Genomic DNA, 25,216 nt, shown 5'->3' with positions numbered 1-25,216 from the left:
CCCTTAGGTCCCTAGCATTCTGTATAACAGGTCTGACACCTGTACTACATATATTTTTGATATTACAAAGGTAAGTTGTGTTCTAGGATAGAAATTGTTTTTCATTTGTTTCATTGTTTTTAAATTCTGTTTTTCTACAACTGTGAACTGTCTAATTTAAACTATTATCTAAGAGCCAAGGTTCTCTTCACATGCAACAATTTTTACGTGTTAACATAAAAATGGATTATGAATGGAAGACACCTTACCGAAATCCATAAAGACAAAATCCATAAATCTGCATTGTTGAGGGGTTACTAACCCAAGCAACGAGATTGTTGAAGTGTAAGCTGAGTGAAGCATAAAAGGAAAGCAATAAATTTAAGGGGTCTATTTATTATACTGTGTAAAACAAAGCCAGAAACATTGAGTAAAACGCTGTGTAAAATAAAAGGCAAATTTATTAAGGTGAAACTTTATTCTTTATTAAACAAAAGAGGTTTCTATAAAAGATATGTTTTGTCTGTCCATAGTATATCTTATCATTAGTCATGAAACCTGATTACTTTGTCATATGCTTTTCATCTTTCAGGAATATGGTGACATGTCATTTCTTAGATCTGCCCAGTGTCAAGAGGTGGTGAAGGCAAGAGATTGCGGATTAAAAGTACCTGCCTAGCCCCCCCCCCCCCATAAGGCTCATGGTTTTCTCACCTAAACATAATTCAGAAAGGCACTTGCAAGTTGTAGGCTGTGTCAATCCACCAGTTCTACTGGGTTTGATGAATTGCATGCACTAGCTAGTGCATACATTGAAAATTATGAGCAAATGGGGACACATGTAACTATGCAGGAACTCGCTATTATTTTGATATTATGGAAAGTAACTCTGTATTGTGGGTAAAATTTATGTTGTATACAGTGTATCACTTAGCATTGGGGTTAGTAAATAATACTTCACTTACTCACCTCATCTTGTCCCTATGGGTGTATGTTTATGGCAGTAACCTGCATTTCAAAACTGATATCTTTAAATCCCTCTTCTGTGTATTAAAAACCCCCTCATAATCATTTGTTACACTTTCTAAGCAAAAGATAAGCTACTTGTCAGGTCAAGAATCTCATATAAATATTCACTAAAAAATCCTCATAAAGTATGTACTGTAAATTCAGCAGCTGAGTTATATGAAATACAGATCCACAGCTCTGTGGAGACGTGAGCATTAACCTGGAAATGGAAAGCCATATTTTTCCAGCAGTAAAATCAAGTACCTTTATTCTTTGTCAAACAAAATAGGTTTCAATAAAAGAAATGTTTAGTCTGTCCATAGTATATCTTATCATTAGTCCTGAAGCCTGATTATTTTGTCATATGCTTTTTATCTTTCAGGAATATGGTGGCATGTCATTTCTTAGATCTGCCCATTAAAATAGGGCAAAGCAAAACATATTAGTAGTTGGAACCTAAAATGCATATTTCCACTGTCACACATCATTTATTTGACCTTGAACCCTTTAAAAGCTGCTTTATATAAAACCACAGGGAAACACATGCTAACTGCATGGTAGCTTTTATATTATGCTTATGCTTTTTCCATTAGGCACCACATCCAAATGTAAAAAAAAAAATCATATCTCTAATAAACATAGGCTGTGAGCCAAATCTTATAATGCCTTCCATATCTGCCTAAAGGGATTTAATTACACTCACTGTACAAAGACCAGAACCCTAACATCAAACCAAAGAATTATTCATAGAAAACTCAAGCATGATCCTTGTAGCAAACCCTCTATTTAAAATTTGCCTCAGACTTTATCATTTATGCACTGAAGCATCTTGTTTACCTGTAAACATCAACACATTGAAATCTTGTAATATTATATTTCACTACATTAACCTTCCACCAAATTTGCAGTTGACAACTACTAAACCTCACAGAGTAACATGAAACTATCCTCTGTGTGGTTCCAAGCAGTGGCCTTGCAATCAGCACAACCTCAAGATAGCAGGGGAACCATGTGAGGTGTAATGCTGCTGATTGCAAGGCTACCGAATCCTCTGTGTATCAGGGGTAGGCTTTCTATATATAAATGTGTTTTGGAAGTGTCTTTGCACACCATTACAATGGCAACATAGTATATAGGGATTTTGAGGATGTTTTTCTGAAATTAGGCAAAGACTGGGCACTCTGTATTATTGCAGCAGATATAGTCAGAAATAATGGGAACTCACGGATATAATTCTTCCGCCAATCAGATCTTGTTTGCAGTACTGAATCCATGCAACCCGCTCCTATGTCTATGATTGCTGCTAACCATACTCCATTTGTGTAATCCACTATTTTCTCAGGTGAGCCTAAGGTCCTGCTTTCAAATTCCTACCCTTTCTGCTTGTGGTGCATAGATCAAAGCTAATTGCTGATTGGTTGTTATGGTTTACTATACTGGCAAAGATTCACCAAGTGTTAACAAAATTAACTGCCTTGTTATATACTGTGTTTTACTGTTCTAACTTGAGAGAGCACTTCTTTACTTAGTAGGCACCTCTGTCTGCATAAACACAGTTTAAGAAACAGTGGTACTATGGTTAGATTTCAGCAATGGCACTTTATGCATGAAGTTTATGTTCTGTGCGTGTGGGTTTCCTCCAAAAACATACAGGAATGTTTCAGATTTAAACTTGAACATGCACAGCTGCATGCACCAAATACATAAAAATCGCTTAAAGGAGAAGGAAAGGCTAGTAAAGAGTTAATCTCAAGCTGCAGGCATACCTTCAGTAGTCTCAATAGTGCCCTTACGTCTCCCCAAATTTCACCTGTTCAGATGATCAGAAGCCAAACAGGATGAAAAAAGGCTGAGCTGGGTAAAAAAAGTTCCCATAATGCCTCACTCCTGCACAGACACGGAGACCAAGTGAACATGCTCAGTTAGTTAGACTATAAGCCAGCTTCCTGCTGATTGGCTCAGATCCACATTCCTAAGGGGGGGGAGTGAGTTCTTAGCATTCTTGAGGGAGGGGGTAGCCGGAAAGAGCAGAGAACAGAAAGCTGCGTGTCTCTGGCACAGGAATTACAGACACAACTAATCTTTTTTCAGAGAATTCAGTGCAGCGTTTCTGTGAGTGCTTATGGCTGTATTTACATAGACCTTTCTGATAAAGCTTACTTTTTTAAGTTTTTAGCTTTCTTTCTCCTTTAATGAGCAGGATGGGGCACTCACTCATGCAGGTTCTTTGAAAATAGCAGCCCACACTGGCTGCTAAACTACTACTGCTCCAGCCATTCAGAGTGCAGGATTTTTTAGCCCACGTCTCCTGTGGGGGGAAAAATTTTCATGTGAAATGCACTCTGTAAGAATACCTGTGAAAGGTAGATAAAAATGGTGGCACAGCATTTTTCCCCGGGCTGCTGCATTATCTTCTGGCCTAGGGGAAAAACTTACCAATTACATTAACCTGAGGGTGCCCAACACATTGAATTCTTTATCTTTTAAATATTTTAAGTGGTTTAAAAGTTATTTGCAAATGTAATAAAAACAGTATTCTTCTGCCTATTTGTTCACTGGTGGTGTGTTTATTGAAACAATTATTTGGGGAAGAGAGTGCTGCATGATCTACTTATGATAATGCACCTCACCCTGCCAAATTTTTGGATGAGCTCCAAACCTGGGAAAACTAAATATTGAAGTAAGCAGGAAACCTTCTCCTACTGATAAGTATTTGCTGTTGATTCCTGCCACATAAACTAGGAACTCTACAACACTGGGCTGAAACTGTTACAGCAATGGAGAGTCCAAGAAAAAGGAATACAAACATCTAAAAGGAGGTGCGGACTACCCAGACTGGGCCTTTGTCAAAACAGCATTGAGATAGCAAGCAATATTGCCTGACATTCTATTTATACCACGTTTTCTGAATGTTAACTTGTAACATGTAAATGCCACTTTTCCTAAAAGTGTTGGGGCAAAAGTTGAAAATGAAAAGTTATTGCTGGCAAACATGGAGCATGCTGCTGTTGCAACATTAAAGCACCTACCACAGAAGCTTTGTCTGCCTGCCTGTAGTCCTGCCCCTGTGTAATAACATTTTTAACAAATAAAACAAGACCAAATATACTTTTGCTTTCAGAAAAATATAATTACCCAGTACCTGCATAATAATCCTTATACCCCACATATACACATATCCACAGCAGCACCTTCCTAATAGTGAGTACTGTATAAAAACATAACACCTTAATTATTTTACATTTCAGTAATTTATTTCAAAAAATATTGGTATTTCACAAAAAGTTATATACAGTTATATAAACACCATGTAAAAAAGTGGGATATAGAAAATTTCAGCTTAGGCCCGAGTGACTTCAAAGGCACCTTTGCTTCACTGCAGCCACACCAGCAAAAATCAGAAACCAAAAGTAAAGAGTTTCACCAGTACTTGGAATCACAGATGTTTCTATGTGAATTGCTAGTCATGGCTAGCACTGCACATAAAGACCTCAAAGTGATGGAAGCAGAGAAGAGTCGCGCAAGCATAGTTTTCTATATTTACTAAAAAATGTAATTTGTTGACATTGCTAGAGAATAGAAACATCGTATGTGAGGTTAATAAAAAGACACACATTGATCAAGTCCAAATGAACACGTTTAACTTCTGTAAAACTGGCAAATTACTAAGGTGACAAATAACAGTTTTCTTTAAAAATGTAGGCCAGAGTAATAATTCAATGTTTATTAAAATTAAAATGTTATTTTTACACAATCAGTGCACTTTCATCAGCCTTTAGACTTCTTCAAAGCAGTCTGCAAGAAAAAAAAAAAGTTACCCATTCAGCATAATTTTGATTAGAAAATGTGTGTTTCTATTTATATTTAAAAAATACAAGAAACTACATTAAGATTTAGTTAGTATACGATATCCATATTACTCATTCTAAAGTCCAATTTTTCCAGAACATGGCTGGCTGTCAAGCACATCCAAAATACAGTATGCCCCCTAAGTAATGTAACCTCCACTCTAAAAGCATCCCACAAGCAGTTTTTTTAACCTTTATCACAGGGCCAAGATAAATATTGATAAATAAAATCACTGCAGGTTCTGCTAATCTCTAAATCCCATCTATCAAATTCTTGCTATTATGCTATCACTACTTTATTGAACCTCTTTCATGTTCAATACCCTGTGTGGACTATAGTTACTTCAGCCCAGATATTATCTCATTTTCCATCTGCACTCTATCCATCACCATATTTACATGTGCTCTGTACATATCTTATGCATGCCACATTTAACTTCCAGCACTGCAGAATATAGAATGGTCTGCTCAGATTTCCTGCTACCTTTTTGCTACCAAAAAATAACTTCCTCACTACTCAAAAAAAAGCTAAATTTGCCTGTAATGATTTGCTTTGTTTCGTTTCTTCTTGCAAATCAGCTTTTGCCTAATTACTCATTATTACACTATTCCTGTTGTATATGCAACTTCCTATCATCAATCTCCTTAATAGGTTAGACCTTTGTGAACAAGTATATTACATATAAAAACTGATGTTCTAAGACGGGCCTTACAATGTGTATATATGTATTATACTGCTCTCTTACATATAGTTCCATGATTATAACTTTGTATATATGCAACATAGCTCTTTTGTATTTGTTTCTAAAAATGAACTGTCCAGGGGGGTTTACATTGAAATTAATTTTAAGTTGGATGTAGGCAATGATATACTGAAACAGTTTTTAACTGTGCTTCATTTTTATTTCAATTATTTGCATTTCCATTCCGTGCTGTTAAATGTGCTTTAAAGTGGGAGGGGTGAACCTTATAGGACATATCGAATTTGTTAACAAGGTGTTCTTATCTATGAGGCTAAGGGCAAACGAAGTCAATGGAAAAACATTCCATGTGTCTACATTCAAGTGTATATTTACATTAATTAGGGATGCACCGAACCCAGTTTCTTGGGTTTGGCCGAACCCCAAATCCATTGTAAAGGATTCGGCCGAATACCAAACGGAATCATAATTAGCATATTCTAATTAGGATACGGAAGGGTTACATTTTCCACTTCCGTGTTCACACAGCAACATTTAACCCTTCAAATCCTTAGCATATGCTAATTAGGATTCAGATTTGGTTTGGCCAGGACCGTGGATTCGGCCAAATCTGAACCCTGCTGAAAAAGACCGAATCCTGGCCGAATACCGAACCGAATCCTGGATTCGGTGCATCCCTAACATTAATATGAATCTTCAGCAAAGCATGAGTGCCTTATTATTCTTCATAAAAACACATGTCTATTTATATTTATAGAATGGCAAATGTATATTTGTTAATATAAAAGTGTAAGAGGGCAGATTATGTACAAACTATATAGTAATAGTATTGTTTAATTGGCTTTACCAGGTACTAAATATTAATAAAATGCCTTATTGTCTTTTTTAATGACTACGATACAATTATGGCACCTATTATGGTAATTATTATAGGTAAGGTGTCTCAAAGATTTGGGTGAAGACACACGGAGCTACTAGTAGCAGCTACTTTTTCATGGCTACTAAGCACCAGAAAATCCCCTGCCATAGACAATACTGAGAATTGCCTCTGCTAAAACACATGTAGAGACAGTTATCAGTAAATGACCAGAGTGTCTATTTTAGTAGCCACAACAAGTAGCTGCTACTAGTAGCTCCATGTGTCTTCACCATTAATGTTCACTGTACCATCTTTAAAGCATTCTGCCTACAAGGAGAATAGAAAGTTTCAGGTATACTGGAAATAAACAATGTAAGGCATGTTTCAGCAAAATTATTTACGAAACATGATACATCAAAACAATGGTGCTACCTTTGCAACTGCCTTGATATGTTCTGGTTTAATAACTGAGCTTTTATTTTCTAAAGCTTTCAGCTGAGCTTCTTCCACCAGCCTGCGGACAAACAGAAGGCAATTCAAGTGAACCTAAAGCAAAAAATAAAAAAGGCAATGTGTTATTACAGCACAATGTATAAATCCTGGGTTCTTAATAATGGTTCTTACAAGCCTATTGCCATAACAAAGTCCAATCAATTTTTTTTTATTTGGCAAGCATTTTCACCAACTAGTGAACTAGTGAACAGCATAGAATCTTTAGTCTTATGGTTTGTTGCCTGATGGGCATATGGTCAACAACATTGGTAGTACCTGTACATTGAAATAAGCACTCTATAACACTCCATAAGTTTTCATGTCCATCTGACAAGATGCTACAGAACTGCAGATGACAGGGCCTGCACTATTATTATTAGATAAATGTTGCAGAAAATGATGGAAAGATAATGTCAGATATTATAGATATACTGGATAATACTTAGGGAAGCATTTACATTTGTTAAGCTGTTAGATGTCTGGACAACCACAGTAAAGTGGTCCTGTGAAACTACCGATTTTAGGACAATTCAATGAAATCATCTACTTATCACACTGATTGGGTGCAAAATTTATGATCGTTTCAACCACATCGTCCTAAAAGTCAATCAAACAGATTTAAAAATTTCAGTCGTGAAACAAAATCTGGTTATACATAGGACTATGGAAGAATTTGAGGGCATTTTGTGTTGCTCTAAAGTTATTGGAAAGACAAGGTTAGATTTGAAAATATTTATAAATTTGAAATGAAAGCCCATATCACATCACCTGCCAGGACTGGGTTACCCACACTCGGGTCAGCTGCCAGGACTGGGTTACCCACACTCGGAGGAAGCATAATAAGCGTGGGAAGCATAGTTGTCCCCGCTGTAAATCACCCTCCTACGTCAAACACATGTGAATCATGAGCGATTTGCGGCACTCGCTGATTATGCACATGCCCCAACATGGCTGCCCACTCTCCCTCCCAGTGCAGGTAACCAAGCGCTGGCAGGGGCAATTTTTTTTTTCTTTTTAAAAAAAAAAACCCCCCAAAAAAAGTGTTTCCCCTAGCTGGATTGCGGGCTCTATTAGTGCACATCTCCTGTGGGGGAAACAATATAGAGGTGACAGATGCCCTTTAAAACTGCTAACAGAAAGCTTCAAATTATGGGAAGGCAATATCCCTTAGGATCCATTTTAAGCAAACAATTCAAATTTTTATAAAGTGATTTCCCTTTATTCTGAAATAATAAAACAATACCTTGTACTTTATGGTAACTAGGTAGCATAAATCCATATTGGAGAAAACAATTCTATTGGGTTTAATGTTTAAATCATTTTTGGCAGACTTAATTTATGGAGATCCAAATTACAAAAAGATCCCTTATCTGAAAAACCCCACGTACCAAGCATTCTGAATATACCATATACCTTACCATACGACCATATGTACAGTAATATGCATGCAGCATAAATGCATAATTCACATTATCGGGCAACTACGTAACTCTAAAGCAGCAGCCCTTCTCAGACTCTCCCACCATATTTTCTTTTGCAAATACAACCGAACCAATACTTGCCAGTTATCTACGCCCATGCAAAAACTAAATAGAAAATATAAAACCCATAGAAGCAGCAGGTACGCCTCCTCACCAAAACGTCCAGTTCTGCCTCCCTCCGCATTGTAGGCTGATGCTTTTTCAAAATTGATCTTAAAGTACCACGGGGGATTGCGCCTTTCATCCTGAAACAAGCGCAAAAATATCGTCGTACTAGATGCACATAGGTAGCGAAGAAGATCTATCTGATGACCGCACTGAATGTTTATTTCACAGATGCAAGGAGAATTCAAACAACTCTTTTCTGTTCAACTTCCCGAAAGGCGCCTAAAGCTGTCGCAGTTTGATGACGTAATGGGGTAGTTTACTGGCGGAAGTATTGTACCTGCTAATGAAACGCTCTAACCCAAGAAGGTAATGTGGAATTAAGATGGAGAAGGAGCAGTTTATAAATGAAAAGAAAGTTTAGAGTAAGGCGAAAGCTCAGTATTAGAAGCCCTGTTTTTACAACGTAGTGATTTTAATTGGTGCTATTCCTGAATTTTTTTTACCAAAATTCTGTTCTGATTTTCCCCAAAATTGATGGGAATGTTATTTTTGTAAAGTAAACAGTTTTAAAATACTACCTAAATCATGTGCTTTACTCATACCTGGTGGGACTGTAATAAACTAATTTTAGTGAATCAATATTCTCAATTTTTCTACATATTTCACTGTTAAATTAGGGCCAGTTCACCACCTACTGCTGACCTGAGGTGATCTAGCCTAGCAATGATGACCAGGGCCGCCATCAGAAACTCTGGGGCCCGCACAGGTTATTTATATGGGGCCTCCCCATTAACACATGCGCAGTACCAATATTTTGGCCTTGCCCCTTGTGTGTGCAGTATAAACAGCTGATGTTACTCTATAATAAGCAGCTTATATAGGCTAATGCCAGATGTAGCGTATGGTGCATATTTTCGGCAAACCGAAAATTGCTTGCCGAGAATACGCTCGGGTATAGGCACATGTAGACGATATCTGCCTAAAAACGTGAGACAATGCAAAGTCTTGCGTTTATAGGCAGATATCGTCTACATGTGCCTACACCCGAGCGTATTCAATTCATTCAGGTGCAGGCACAGGTAGGGGGAGTTTAAGCGAATAGAGCGTATTCTCGGAAAGCGTTTTTCGGCTTGCCAAAAATATGCATCATATGCTACGTGTGGCATTAGCCTAAAGAGTTCCATTGATTAATGTGCTAATAAGTCAATCAGTTTATTGGGGGTCAGTGGAATTTGCCCAAAGTTTAACCCCTTCCCACCTACCAGCCCCTGCTCTGTGCTCTCATTGCTTGAAATGGAAATTCGCATAAATTACGTAAACTGCATAAGTTTAGGGGCTCCAATGATCTTGCTGTGGGGCCCCAATAACTAGTCAGTAGTAGTTAATAAAAACAGTAAAAATAATTAATGTGCTAATAAGTCAGTATTTTAATTGGGGGGGGTCAGTAAAGTTGGCTAGGGCACTCGGTCAGCTTGGCCCGCCCCTGGTCTTTTCTATATACGTCTCTCCCTTTATGTTTCTCTTCACTCTCCCCATTCACGCTATTATTTTCCCCAACACTTTCTTACCTGTGCCTTGTTTTTTCCATCCTGCTCTCTGTGGGGGAGGAATGGGCCAATCCAGGTTGGGGGCACACTGGGCCTATCCAGGCTGAATGAAGCATGCAGGCCAATCTGGGCTGGGCACTGGCTGGGCCAGTCAGGTTGGGGGGCAGGCTGGGCCATCAGGTCTTGAGGCGTGCTGGGCTAATCCAGGCTGGGGGCTGCTGGCCATTCCAGGCTGGGCCAATCTGGGCTGGGGCTGGCTGGACCAATCAGATTGGGGGGTAGACTGGGCCAATTGGGAATGGGGCAGCAGCACAGTGAGAGTAATGTAAAAGCTCTCAGCTTAGGTGCTGACAGCAGTGGGGGGCCGGCTAATGTAAGTAAGGCAGCATGGCCGGGCCCCCCTTTAAGAGACAAAAATTATCGGGCCCGGGACAATCGTCCCCCCTGTACCCCCTAATGGCAGCCCTGATGATGACCCTACTCCCCTCGGTTCTCTGCGCTGTATTTTTAGGCTAGTGCTGCACGGGGCTAGGATTACCACCAGGCAAGTATTTTACTGGCACGTTTTGCTCCTGTCTCTCCTCCCCAGTACATGCCAGGTGAGTGCCTCTCCTCTTCTGAAACTCCAGACCGAGGCAGGTGCCTTGTGCGAGGGCCATGTGTGCTATTATTGCTGTCGGTCGCAATGCCTCTTAGGTGGTGCATGTTCCTACCTCCCAGAGAGCATTGCAGTGCTGAGCAGAGGTTGTGCATGCACAAGGTGTGCAACCTGGAAGTCGACACTTGTCTAAACAGTGGAAGCTGGCGCAAAGATTATGGGGGTGAAAGAGTCTTTTTCTCCCCCAATGCTGCCGGTTTGTTGCCTTGCATGTCACTGCTCAGTCAGGAGGGTATTGTGTGGGTACGTCTTCTGAGCGTTCCTTCTGATGCATAGAGCCCTGCCCTGGTGATTTGTTTCCAGGCTGCTCTGAACTGGATTGCTTTCTTTAATATAAGCTATACATGCTCACATTTAGGTTCAAGGGGGTGAGTTTGGAGATGTTGGCAAGAAGTGAAGGGTATTAGTTTAATTTTAGTGATGAGCAAAATATTCGGCCAGCCATGGATTTGTGCGTTTCACCATTGGCGAAACGGACACAAAAATGTTGCACGTGGTCAAAATCATCAAATTTTTTTGACACAAGTAATTTTTGCTATATTCGTTAATTTTTTCGACAGCGCAAAATGGGACAAAATTGCTTATCACTATTTATTTCATGCCATTCCTTTATTTTAATGTCCTGAAGAATTTGGGTTCTGGTAATGTATCCCACCCCCCTGCGGAAGATGTTGTGAGAAGTCCTATGAGGACAACATTTTTGGAAATAGCTGGTCTTCTGCCACGGAAGGAAAGCTTTCCACCTCGAATTCGTAGAACATGCTTCCTTAAATACAGATGGTGGAAAAGTTTTACCAAGCGGGATAAAATATTCAAGTCGGTGTTAAAAAAAAAACATTTATTTCTGGTTCTTGATGTAATGAAAGCAGCCATTTATGCTGAATGGGAAATTTCTGAAAAACAAATAGGGGCTTATTTACTAACCCACGAATCCGACCCGAATTGGAAAAGTTCCGACTTGAAAACGAACATTTTGCGACTTTTTCGTATGTTTTGCGATTTTTTCGGATTCTTTACAAATTTTTCGTTACCAATACGATTTTTGCGTAAAAACGCGAGTTTTTCGTATCCATTACGAAAGTTGCGTAAAAAGTTGCGCATTTTTCGTAGCGTTAAAACTTACGCGAAAAGTTGCGCATTTTTCGCGTAAGTTTTAACGCTACGAAAAATGCGCAACTTTTCGCGTAAGTTTTAACGCTACGAAAAATGCGCAACTTTTTACGCAACTTTCGTAATGGATACGAAAAACTCGCGTTTTTACGCAAAAATCGTATTGGTAACGAAAAATTCGTAAAGAATCCGAAAAAATCGCAAAACATACGAAAAAATCGCAAAATACCGATCATTACGAAAAAAACGCAATCGGACTCATTTCGACCCGTTCGTGGGTAAGTAAATCAGCCCCATAATATCCAAGAAATTTAAGAAAATGTTCCCATTTCCCACAGATGTCTCTAAATCCTGGAATGCTCTACCTAAGGTGGCTGCCGCTATCACCTTTGTAGCTAGGCGTACTATCCTCCTGACATTAAGAAGTCTTATGTTGCAGGAGGGGCTGCACGTAAGGCAGAGATTGCTATTACCTAAGTGTCTCGGGCCCATAAAATTTGGCTGCAAGAGCTTGAAGAAGCAATTAAATTGGGAGCAGAGAGAGGAAAGTTGGTGGACATTTTGCAAGACATCAAAGTGGTTAATTAATTAGTGGCTGAAGCTTTTTTGGATCCTAATAAGTTAGCAGGAAGATCTATGAGTTTGTTGGATGTGGCCAAGAGAGGGTTATGGCTCAGACATTGGAATATGGATTTGCAATCATAGCATATCCTCTGTTCCAGTTCAAAGGAAACTGTTGCTGTTTGGACCGGAAATGGATCAAATTATCTCTAAAGCATCTACAGGAAAGTCTTCCTTCCTTCCACAAGAGAAAAGGAACAAGAGAAAGAATGTCAGGAGTTCCAAGAACTCTTTTAGACACGCCAGACAAAACAAACCTGGCACACCTTTTTCCAGGCAGTGAAACCAGCCCTTTTCTGCAGACAAGCTGAGAGAATGAAGGTTTGGGAGCCCCTTCAAATGATGTGGGCTCAGCAAGTGTCAGAGGAGGTTACAGAGGAACCCAGGGTAACTTTTAAGCAACAGAAGGCCTGTTTCAGTGAGTCCATCATCAGGAGAACACTGAACATCAATGGTGTGTATGGCAGGGTAGCAATGAGAAAGCTACTGCTCTCCCTCCAAAATATTGATAACCGTCTACAGTTTGCTAAATATCATGCGGACAAACGAAAGGGATAACGGAAGAATGTTTTGTGAACAGATGAACAAAAATAGAGCTTTTGGCTTAAATGTGGAGTGTTACATTTGGAGGAAGAAAAATACTGCATTCCAGCATCTGAACTGAACTGAATCTCAAAAGACAGTGGGTCATTGGAGCAAGACAACACACAAGTTGTTCTACCAAACAATGGTTAAAGAAGAATAGAGTGAATGTTCTGGAATGGCCAAGTCTGTACCTTAATCAAATTGAAATGTTGTGGAAAGACCTAAAGCTAGAGCTGAAGCTGTTCTGTATGGGGGCTCATATTCCACTTAGTTGATGTGCAGGACTGATCAACAGTTATCGCAAACGTTTTGTTGCACAAGGGGGTCACGCCAAATACTGAGAGCATGATTCACTTACTTTTGCCACACAAAGATACATTATTGGATCATTTTTTTAATAAATACATGAGCAAATATAATGATTTTTGTTTCATTTTTTTAACTAGGTTTTCCCCATCTACATTTAGAATGTGTTTGAAAATCAGACCTCGTTTTCTGAGGTCCCCAGACACCTTCTTTGTTCGAACCATGATACACATCCACAAATGTGTTGTATGTGTGATCAGGCTTTGCTGAATCCCTGTTCTTTAAATAAAAGAGTGTCTCTCACTCAAAACTGATTGTCATCCCACTGACTGAAAGCACAACACTCTTTAAATAATATGATAATCCTAAGGGGCACATTCATTAAAGTACGAGTTTGAATCCCGAAATGGGAAATATTTGGATTAGATACAATAATTTCTGATGATCACAAACATCACAAAAATGCATACGAAAAAATCGGAATAGTTACGATAATATCATATTGGCGATCCGAAAGTCACAAAGTTTTCGTATCGAACGATCGTAAACGGTGGGAAAACCTTTCCGACTTTGATCCTTCTGTGCATAATTTTGGAAGCCTCTCATAGGACTCAATGGCACTCTGCAGCTCCAACCTGGCCCAAGGAAAGTCTCCCATAGGGCTCAATGGCACTCTGCAGCTCCAACCTGGCCCAAGGAAAGTCATGATACCGAAGCTTGAATGAATCTGAAACTTTCGTACTCATCGCGACAATATGATTTTGTCGCACAAATTTTGCCACAAAGTACGAAAAATTCACGCAAATGTACGAAAAAGTCGCAGAAAATACAGTACGAACCAATACGATTTTTTTGTATTCAGACTCAATTGTAGTTTGATAAATGTGCCCCTAAGGATTCACTTACTTTTGCCACAAGCAGATATGTTAGTATAATGTTTTAGGTCACATTCATATAAAAATATAGGTTGACAAACTTTCAAGCACCACTGTTGTTTGGTTTAAAGCCAGTCCTATAATTGTAGAAACAGACATGCTCACTAGGTATAAAAAGACTGCTATGTTTAATGGCATAAACTATAAACAGTATATAATAGATATTTGTGTGCATCATCTCTTACTTTTGCTATTCGCAGATACGTTATTGGATAATTTTTTTTCAGTAAATACATGGGCAAATATAATAATTTTTGTTTAATTTGTTTAGCTATGTTTTCTTCATTTAGGCTGATGCCACACGTGGCGTAGGGCTGATTTTTTCGGCAAGCGTAAAAACGCTTGCCGAAAATTCAGCCCTACGCCTGCTACTTGTGCCTGCACCCGAATGAATGGAATATGCTCGGGTGCAGGCACATGTAGCCAATATATGCATGAAAACGCGAGAGAATGCAAAGTCTCGCGTTTTCATGCGTATATCAGCTACATGTGCCTGCACCCGAGCGTTCATTCGGGTGCAGGCACAAGTAGCAGGCGTAGGGCTGAATTTTCGGCAAGCGTTTTTCCGCTTGCTGAAAAAATCAGCCCTACGCCACGTGTGGCATCAGCCTTTCTTGTAAGACTTGTTTGATATGTTTAATGGCATAAACTATAAACAGTATATAATAGATATTTGTGTGCATCATGAATCTCAGTGTATATCATTAAAAAAAGATTTTGTTCACCTTTAAACATGTAAGGAAAGTTAAAACCTTGCCTAAAACATTGATGATTTGTGCTTACCACATAAGGGGAGTCTGCCCACTATTGCAAGAGCATTTGCATTGCATATATTTGCATAGGTTGAGTGGCTGTATGTTCTTGTTGTAAGCTGACAGACGGACACATTTCTTGGAGGGACTATAGCTGCATTAAAAATGCTCATGCACACAGATACAGACACACCATGCATGTACACAAAGCCCACATATGCAGGTACACAGACACCTATTATGTGTTAATAAGTCTGGGGTTAAGGGGTAAGCAATTGCAATCACTTTGGAGTGGTGTCTAAATTTGGCTCCCCCCACAGTGATTCTTACTTTCCTTTTCCTTTAAAGGAATTTTAATTCCAGAAGTGGGTATTAAAAATCTCCTTTTCTATTGAATCAATGTATTATGAACTTAATTTGGCCCAGTTTGTGGGATAAATTGGATCCAGAAACACTTGTTTGGCCACCTTTCCAAACAAGCAGATCTGGCCACCTTAGCTGCTATATATTCATTTATAATTATAAATTGTCCAACAGAAAACCACTTTATTGCTACCTCCCCTATTGCTAATCATTTAACTCTCCAGCCCAGAGCATAGGTGTATATTGCCCCTTTAAATGAATGGGAAATTGGGTTTAGACTGTATTGTAAATATAGTTTATAATTATACTTTGCTTAATTGTCTTTATTTTAGGATTGTGACTTGTTATAGAGTAAAATGTGTGTACAAGGTTTGTTTGTTTTTTATCATTCTATAGTCTGGCCCTTATTAAGCTAACCAAAAAGTCCAAATAAAAACATCTGAATAGAAATATGATTTCCACTGCTGATTGTACTGCAGTACTAAGTGCAGTGCTGAACATTTTCTCTTATGCTCATGAAAACATACTTAAGCAACTTATTTACAAGAATTACAATTTTAGCTCAGTGAACATATCCTATTTCTGGTACAGTCTATTTGCATTTATAATGTTTTTCATATCACATCTGTGCAAATGTTCGTAAAGACATTTTGCAAACGGAGTCGTCTACCTATGCCTAGCGGCATTTTATAATGTAGACGCAAGCTCACTCACTGGCAGGTCACCATACGGCTTCAATATAAAGAAATCTACACATAAATTGTTGTGGTTTAGGACAATTAACAACAGTGCCAAAGTCTGAGCCAAACATTTTGTCTGTGTGGACCACAGTCTGACTGGAAATAGAACAGGCCATAAGTTCCTAGTATTTTCTTGATAAAGCACAGATTCCAATCTGGTCAACAAAAACACATGGAATTCATGGGGTTCCTATGAATTACAGTAAGATGTAGCAGGGTTTAAATCAAAATGCTGTGTATTTTAAAGGGATTCAGTCAGGGGAAAACATGTTTTTTACAAAACACATCAGTTAACATTAGTTCCATGCAGAATCCCGCATTCAAATCCAATTTTTAAAAGAGCAAACAGATTTTTCTCTTGCTTAGACATGTTCTTTTTTTTCCAGATGCCCTTATTCATGTGACTTGAGATCTGACACTTTTTACTGCTGCGCTGCCAGTGGAGTTATGTCACCTCCACTCTTCCCCCCAGCTGATAATCAGCAGAACATGGAGCAGCTCCCTGACACCATTGCTAAAAATGCTTCCATGCCTAGTGGTAGATATGCAAATAACACTTAATAAAACACCCAAGTCCGGCCTTTACTCCTCCATTTACATTGAGTAGGAGAAACAACAGCTAATCTGAAAGCACAGGATTAAGCACCATGATCTGTAATGGCTACCTACACACCAATATTACAACTAAAAAAAATCCATTTATTGTTCCAAGAATACAGTAGAATCAAATATTTGGAATGTATGTAATGTAATTTAGTAATAAAAACTATACCATAAAAAGAACCCCTTTAAGTGGGCAGTCACAACCAAAAAGACTTTCTTTTTTGTGTTGATATCAGTAGACATCCAACAAAGTCACAGAGCACTAAACTTTAACTCTCAGCAGTATGTTTCTTAATCTAATCCTGCATTAATTGCCATCTTGCTGAAGATATGAATTCTGTCCCCTGCCAGGAAAGAACAGCTGAGGATGCTTCTATTATACATCCATGATATTAGCTATGAATAACTGCTAATGTCTAAAAGAAAAATATGTAAATTGAAAAGGGGTTAGTAGAACATTCTGAGCAATGTTATATTAAGTTGTATTGAAGAGCATATGTTCCTTAAAATGTATAAGGAAAAAAAAATTTAACATACATACATGTTCTGATGGACCAGAACATAGAAATATATTTGTTGAACTTTATAAAAACCAGGGCTGTGGAGTCGGAGTCGAGGAGTCGGAGGCAATTTTGGGTACCTGGAGTCGGAGTCGGCAAAAAATGAACCGACTCCGACTCCTACTAAATTTAAATGGGAATAAAAAAAAAATAAAGCAAGTTTAAATGTCCCAATTCACAAACAGTCATAATTAATTACTTCTCTGCTATAAGAATAAAGCCCAATGCACGCAGTTCATAAACGAACACGTTGAGTGACCATGAAGCATGCTTTTCATTGACTGTATGCTTCACTAAATGGGACATAACTCACAGTTAAGGTGCGGCAGCTCCACTGCGTCGTGTTCCTCTGTTACAGGGAACACAATGCCCACTGTGAACCTAGCCTAACTCTCTCTGATAACTAATTAAGTAAAAAAATTTGCAGGACTAGAAATACTTGTATAAGTGAAGGGAATGGATAGTCAGTAGTTTAAGACTGAAGCTTTAAAACATTCGAAAAACTGCTGTAATTCAGCTGTAATGTTAGCTTAAAGGAGAAGGAAAGGCAAAATCTATTAAGCACACTATTAAATAGTACTACTATTGCTGTGTAAAAACGCTATATTCCTGGCATGCCTAATGAAAGAATTACAGAGATACACATACTAGAACTTACATGCTTGTTTCAGTGAATGGCGCCGCCATCTTGTCCAGCGTGTCTGTATGGGCTGAAAAGCACAAGCCAGCTCCCCGCTCCTGTAACAAAGTTTCTGCAGCTCCACAAACCCCCCCGCTCCTGCCACAAACCCTCGCCACTCGCAGGACCTGCCCCCCCGCTTCCCCCTCCTGCTTGTCACAGAGCTCGGCGACGCTGCATCGCCATGGCAACCAGACGCTTCTGCCCTGCAGTAACAAGTCGCTAAGTCTTGGAGGAGCGATGCATTATGGGAATCTTCTCTACCCAGCTGGCGTTTTTTTTTTCTGTTTGGCTTCTGATCTTCTGAAGGGGTGAAGTATGGGGAGACTTAAGGGCACTATTGAGACAACTGAAGGTATGCCTGCAGCTTGGGATTAACTCTTTATTAGCCTTTCCTTCTCCTTTAAATTTTAAACACGACTATGGGATTCTAGGGAAATCAGAGTATAGATAAATCAGAGTATAGATAAAATTGTCTATCAGTTTATTATCAGTTCATTTGTGTTTTAAGTGCCCCTTCCCCCCTGCCCCTTCCCCCCTGCCCCTTCCTGGAGCCTTCCACTGTCCTATCTCCACCAGATGATCAGAACACTAATGAAAAAGCAGCAGTTTCTGCCCAACTACCTCTCTCTGCTAAGAGCTTAGAAGAACTTGGTGGAACAGTTTCTTGGATTCAACTGTAAGTGTTCATATTTATTTTAAAACCTGCATGGCTGCTATCTGTATGAGGGAAGGCCGTGTGCACATGTGTCTGGATAAACCTGCATGACTGCTATCTGTATAAGGGAAGGCTGTGTGCACATGTGTCTGGATAAACCTGCATGACTGCTATCTGTATGAGGGAAAGCTGTGTGCACATGTGTCTGGATAAACCTGCATGACTGCTATCTGTATGAGGGAAGGCTGTGTGCACATGTGTCTGGATAAACCTGCATGACTGCTATTTGTATGAGGGAAGGCTGGGTGCACATGTGTCTGGATAAACCTGCATGACTGCTATCTGTATGAGGGAATGCTGTGTGCACATGTGTCTGGATAAACCTGCATGACTGCTATCTGTATGAGGGAAGGCTGTGTGCACATGTGTCTGGATAAACCTGCATGACTGCTATCTGTATGAGGGAATGCTGTGTGCACATGTGTCTGGAAACACCTGCATGACTGCTATCTGTATGAGGGCAGGCTGTATGCACATGTGTCTGGATAAACCTGCATGACTTCTATCTGTAGGTTTGTGAGTGTGGTGCAGGAATGTATAAAAGTTTATGTATAGTGCAGATGTGTTTATATGCTTCTGAGTACTAAATTGTGCATAGGACAACTCATATCTAGGTTTAATGCTTAGCTATATAGCTTATTTGTATGTATAAAGCCATGTTGTATGTACATTTGCATAGAACAAGACTGTGTATGCTTATTAAAAATCAAAGTATATGCCAGTTAGTATAACATATTTTCTATTTTCTATTTTAGTGAAAGAGGCATCCTATTAAGAATGGCAAAAAGACAACAACAAACATGACTAAGTCTACTGTTCATGATCACTTTGCATTATCAAGTGATGGGAAACATTACGTGTGCCAATGTATTAAAAAAGATGATGATGGTGAAAAAAAATGTGATGCAAAAATTAGCAGATTCAGTGGGCCTGATAAAAATGCACCTACGAGAGCATCAAATTTGAAAAGACACTTACAGCGCTTTCATCCCAAAGTGTTAGAAGCTGTGAATGAGAAAGATAGCAATGAAAACATTGCATCCACTTCTGTGACAAAAAATGTTCAGAAATCTTCTACTGGAGCCCAATCACAATTAAGAAAATTCTTTACAAAGTTACGATGACACCAGAAAAATTGAAAACCCACATTATTGAAATGGTAGTAAAGAATAATCTACCACTTTCCTTCATTTCACAGCCAGCCTTTTTAGGCCTAAATGGAGAAATGGCTAAAAAACTTGGTGTTTCTCTGGAAAGAGAAAGTATAAGGACACTTAGGGGCTGATTTACTTACCCACGAACGGGTCGAATGGAGTCCGATTGCGTTTTTTTTCGTAATGATCGGTACTTTGCGATTTTTTCGTATGTTTTGCGATTTTTTCGGATTCTTTACGAATTTTTCGGATCCAATACGATTTTTGCGTAAAAACGCGAGTTTTCCTATCCATTACGAAAGTTGCGTAAAAAGTTGCGCATTTTGCGTAGCGTTAAAACTTACGCGAAAAGTTGCGCATTTTTCGTAGCGTTAAGTTTTAACGCTACGAAAAATGCGCAACTTTTCGCGTAAGTTTTAACGCTACGCAAAATGCGCAACTTTTTACGCAACTTTCGTAATGGATACGAAAAACTCGCGTTTTTACGCAAAAATCGTATTGGATCCGAAAAATTCGTACAGAATCCGAAAAAATCGCAAAACATACGAAAAAGTCGCAAAATATTCGTTTTCAAGTCGGAACTTTTCCAATTCGGGTCGGATTCGTGGGTTAGTAAATCAGCCCCTTATAGTTGAGAAGGCCAAATGTAAAAAGGAAGAACTAAGGAAAGGTCTGAAAGGACGTTTCGTCTTCATTAAAATGGATGCATGCACACGTCACAGAGTCAATTATTTTGCTATCAATGTTAGATATGTGGATGAAAATAACAAAACAATAACACGGACCTTGGGATTAAAGGACACCCAGGCACATCACTCCAGTGACTATCTTCAGAAGTTAGTGGAGGGTGTTCTAGAAGATTTTGAAATTAAAAAGGAACAGATTCTTTGTATTGTGACAGATAACGCTTCTAATATGTTGAGCACAATTGAGAAGATGAACAAAAACGAAGAAAGAGACAAAGAGATGTTAGAGTTAGAGGAAGACCGCTCTGAAAGTATTGGAGAAACTGAAGAGAATAATGACATTATGGATAACATTGTTGAAGAAGCATTACAGCTTGCTACTATTCACCATATGAGATGTGCTGTTTGTACTCTGCAGCTTGCTATAAGGGATGGATTAAAAGATCGCCATACAGCTACTTTGATTGGGAAAGTAAGGCAAGTAGCTGTTGCAGCCAGGGTCCCAAAAAACGGACGCAATTTTGAAGAGGCGTGCTGAAAAGGAGCCATTTTAGATCAAATAACACGCTGGGGAAGCACTTATTTGATGGTGAATCGTTTGCTTGAACTTAAAGACTTCCTAGAAGAACTGGATAATGAGAATGTTGCTTTAACTGAAAGCCAGTGGACACAAATAAAAGAGCTGGAAAACCTTCTTTTGCACCCCTTTACTGTCACCAAGAGGTTGCAATGTGACAATCTAACCCCTGGTAAATTCTTCTTGGAATGGAGGAGCCTGATGTATTGCCTCCCCAAAACTGGAGGGTTAATAGCTGATGGCATTGCATCTTCAATGAAGAAAAGAGAGAGTCTTTTGCTGGAAAATGAAATCTTGCTAGCAACTATTTTGACTGCTACAGCAAAAAAGGCACTCTACGAATTAGCAGTTCTCAGAGAGTGACGTTTTAAGCGCTGGTAACTCAGGATCATCCTCTTCAAATGAAGAGTTAGACTTTGATTCCTTCTTGGACAAGATTGAAGTTCAAGTTTCAAAAGGAAAGCGACGTCGCATAAGCATTAAAGAACCAGTAAACGTCCAAATGAAGAAATTCCAGCAGGAGTTTTTTAAAGAACTAAAAGTGGAAAAATATGATCGCTCATCAAAACTGAGCGTTGAAGAAGCCATCCTTCTTTATCCAGATATTATTGGTGATGTGGCAAGAATTGTAACGGCAATGCCACCCACCCAAGTCAGTGTCGAAAGTTTATTTTCAGCTCTGAAAATAATTAAGTCAGATTTAAGAGCCTCTATGAAAGAGGATCTGGCAGAAGCAATTCTGTTTCTTAGAGCTCAACATTGATTTATTTTTAGATTGCATTTAAAGGGAACCTGAGGTAAGAGGAATATAAAGGCTGTCATATTTATTTCCTTTTAAACAATACTGGTTGCCTGGCTATCCTGCTGATCCTCTGCCTCTAATACTTTATGCCGTTGAACCCGAACAAGCATGCAGCAGATCAGGTACGCTGAGTCTGGATTAACCATATGCTTGTTCCAGGGTTATGACAGTACTTTTGCCAGAAAATCAACATAGCTGCCAGACAACTGGCATTGTTTAGAAGGACTTAAATGGCAGCCTCCATATCCCTCTTGACTCGGGTTCCCTTTAACTATAACTATAATCCAAGTTTAAAGTAAACCATTTTTAGGCTTTCCAGATTTTGTTTTTGGTTCATAGGTTTGTTTTAAAAGTTAAAACTACCAAAGAATGTGGTTTGTTTTGAACTGGTAAAGTTGCTGTTCCTGATTTTTATGGCAGCTATTACTATCCAGCCACAAAAATAAAAATAAACAAAACCTTGTTGTTTTCATTGTGTTTGTCTTTTGCTTTAATTGGGGAATACAGTAGAGTGTTGGCTTCCTAGCCTGTAGTTCTGTGGTTAAATGACATGTATGTCTCCTTCCTTTCCTTCAATGAATGTATAAAATACATTAGCATATTAAAAACAGAGGAGTCGGAGTCATGGAGTTGGAGTCGGAAGTATCAGAAACTGAGGAGTCGGAGTCGGAGAATTTATCTACCAACTCCACAGCCCTGATAAAACCCATCTAAAATGGTCTGTGTATGGTGGATTTAATTTAAAATTTATACAATATGTGATTACATTTTATTCCAATTGCATCATAATCTTTGACCATCAATGTACTGCTACTGACATCTGCGGAGAGGTTTACTGTAGTTTGGTCTAGTGCTATCATTTATCCTTACTGGTGTTGGAACCCAAGGTAAAATTGTATGTGTGGTAACCAGTTTTATATAGGACCTGGGGTTTTCCTAATAAGGGGTCTTTCCATAATTTGGATCGCCTTATTTTAAGTCTACTAATATATTATTTAAACATTTATTAAACCCAATAGGATTGTTTTGCATCCAATAAGTATGGGATCAAGTACAAGGTACAGTTTTATTACTGCAGAGAAAAAGGAAATCATTTTTTAAAATTTAAATTATTTGATTAAAATAGAGTCTATGGGAGATAGCTGTCCTATAATTCTGAGCTTTCTGGATAATGGGTTTCCGCATACTGGATCCTATACCTGTACTATGCAAACATTAGAGTCCTGTACCTATGGTTAATCTACATTTGCAAGAATCCACTGACAGATGAAGGCAGGTCAGCACTGTTATCAAGTCTTACGGAACATGCAACCCCTTTGCTTCTGAGCACAAGTTTACTTTATTTATGGCTGCATTATAGAGATGCATTGTAAAGTATGGGCAAATGTGTACTTGTTTTTGCAGCTGTCTAAACTACGATGATCTGTCTATTCATTTGATGAGCATGTTTCTATCTATTCAATGCAAATGAACTAGACACATTTGTAAATAAGTTATAAATAGGTTATAATGCTGGATATTTATTAAATGGTAAAAATGTTACTTTAAACTGTCCAGTTTCTGCATTCTAACTGAAATGGTTACAAAAGAAAGATACACAAGTCTAATTTTCCTTTTTGGCATGTATTTCATATTTGTAAAGCTGAGCTTATTTTTAGTTGCAATTGTTCTTAAAACTTTAAATAGATAAAAAAAAATCCTTAAGTTCCATTTTCTAATGTTTTAAAGTAGAACTGCACAGCATTCACTGCTAATTAAATTAATCAGGACCAGTTTGTTATCAGTACATCATGTTGTCTAAGCTGAACAGCCAAACCTAAAAGCAAAGGGCCTGAGTGATTGCAGCTGGTGGCTAAAAAAAACAATCCCCCACCAGCATTGCCAATTCCGATTAGTTAAAGTCTTTCAGACCGATTCAGAATCTTATCTGCCCGTGAATGGGCACTCCCATCAGGCCTACCTGACATCTGGCCTAAAATTGGCCAGATCAGCTTGTTGATGCAGTCCTCGGTCCATCAGCACATTTTCCCGCTGTTTTAATCCGATTGTTTGACCCACCTTAGGTGAGCATATTGGGAGAGGACCTGCTCGTTTGTCGATCTCGCTAAACAAGTGGATCACAAAATGTATGGCCACTTTGACTTGTTAATTTAAGGAACTATCATAGATTGAATTGCTTTATACAATTGGTGGAACTTCCAGGTCACAAATAATATACTTGTTTTAGGAAGCAGGAGGATCAGTACATGAAGTATCAGACAGATACAATAAAGATATTTCATTGATGTTGCTGCTAATTAATTTTAAAGTAGTGGTGTTAAACTCACAGTAAGAAAGGACTTTTTTTTAATTTAGGCATTGAAGGGCAGACAGGAACCCTCAACAGGAACCCTCTCTGGTGCTGTATTCAAAATGGCGGCACCCATGGCTGCCACATGGGTCATGGTGCTGACGTGTGCTGCCATCACATTGTGTCTGGCACAAAAATTCAAATAAAAATGCAGGATCCAGGTTCAATGCCCGAGTATAGGGTCAACTCCTGAGTGTTACTGGGTGCACTATAATTCCTTATTAACTGAATTCCTTATTCTGACTACAATTGACAGCAGCCTGCCCAGATCTTTTGCTTGAAAATTATCATGTACTTTCTTAACCCCTTGATTACCATGAACTGGATTATTTCCTGCCTAGTCTGTGCAGCAGCTACCTCCTTGGTCCCGACCCCAACTTTTTAGCCGCAAGGCCCACACAGTATACTCAGGCCAGGGACCCTATTAAGGGAAACATCCTCCTATTTAAAAAAAGCTTTACGCAACCTGGCAACCCACATGGAGGCTTATGAAGCTCAGCAGGCTTGCATAAGGCAAGTCCCAGGAGGCCCTACTCTCCCAGATGCCAGACACTCCTTCGTGTGTACCCCAGCAGTTCCATCACCCTCCACAGCTACAGCTTTCCACCACCTCCACGCTACAACAGGGATCCACAGTCCTGCAGTGGTTGTGGGAATCAGTTCCTCATATAATTTGAACTGCAACCTTCTCATTTTGCTTCTGAATGAGCTACGGTGGGCTACATCATCTCTATGCTGGAAGGCAAAACTATGGAATGGGGAATTCTCCTCTCATCAACAATGCTAAAGCCTTTCTCCAGACTGCACTTTGAAGCCCCTGGCCATGTAGCTGCTGCCTCTTTATGCCTTATGCAGATCCACCAAGGAGGCCACAGTGCTAGCCAGTATGCCATTGAATTTAGTACTCTGGCCACATAGACTGCCTGGAACAACGAGATATATGTGGCTTCTTATTGGCAGGGGTTGTCCAAAATGTTCAAAGATGATCTAGTCT

The 25,216-nt window shown here is 39.1% G+C and overlaps 1 protein-coding gene across 1 annotated transcript; it reads right to left on the bottom strand.

Annotated features, from left to right (window-relative positions):
* Positions 1-4,219: 4,219 nt before the first annotated feature.
* cenpw (centromere protein W) lies at positions 4,220-8,800 on the bottom strand. The gene is made up of 3 exons (XM_004914604.4): positions 8,523-8,800; positions 6,828-6,941; positions 4,220-4,782 (listed from the first exon to the last, which is right to left on the bottom strand). The coding sequence occupies exons 1-3, from the start codon at positions 8,610-8,612 to the stop codon at positions 4,756-4,758; spliced, it is 231 nt and encodes a 76-aa protein (XP_004914661.1). The 5' UTR covers positions 8,613-8,800; the 3' UTR covers positions 4,220-4,755.
* Between the last annotated feature and the right edge of the window lie 16,416 nt (positions 8,801-25,216).

Source organism: Xenopus tropicalis, chromosome 5, assembly GCF_000004195.4.
Source record: "Xenopus tropicalis strain Nigerian chromosome 5, UCB_Xtro_10.0, whole genome shotgun sequence".
Classification (NCBI taxonomy): domain Eukaryota; kingdom Metazoa; phylum Chordata; class Amphibia; order Anura; family Pipidae; genus Xenopus; species Xenopus tropicalis.
This window is presented reverse-complemented; position numbering and strand designations above follow the sequence as displayed.

What these genes read in the sequence shown, in the direction of transcription:
- cenpw (XM_004914604.4), bottom strand. Translation starts at nt 8,612, where the DNA reads ATGAAAGGCGCAATCCCCCGTGGTACTTTAAGATCAATTTTGAAAAAG. An exon ending in AGGCAGAACTGGACGTTTTG is followed by an intron (nt 6,942 to 8,522) that starts GTGAGGAGGCGT and finishes TTTTTGCTTTAG; the next exon opens with GTTCACTTGAATTGCCTTCT. An exon ending in ATATCAAGGCAGTTGCAAAG is followed by an intron (nt 4,783 to 6,827) that starts GTAGCACCATTG and finishes TTTTTCTTGCAG; the next exon opens with ACTGCTTTGAAGAAGTCTAA.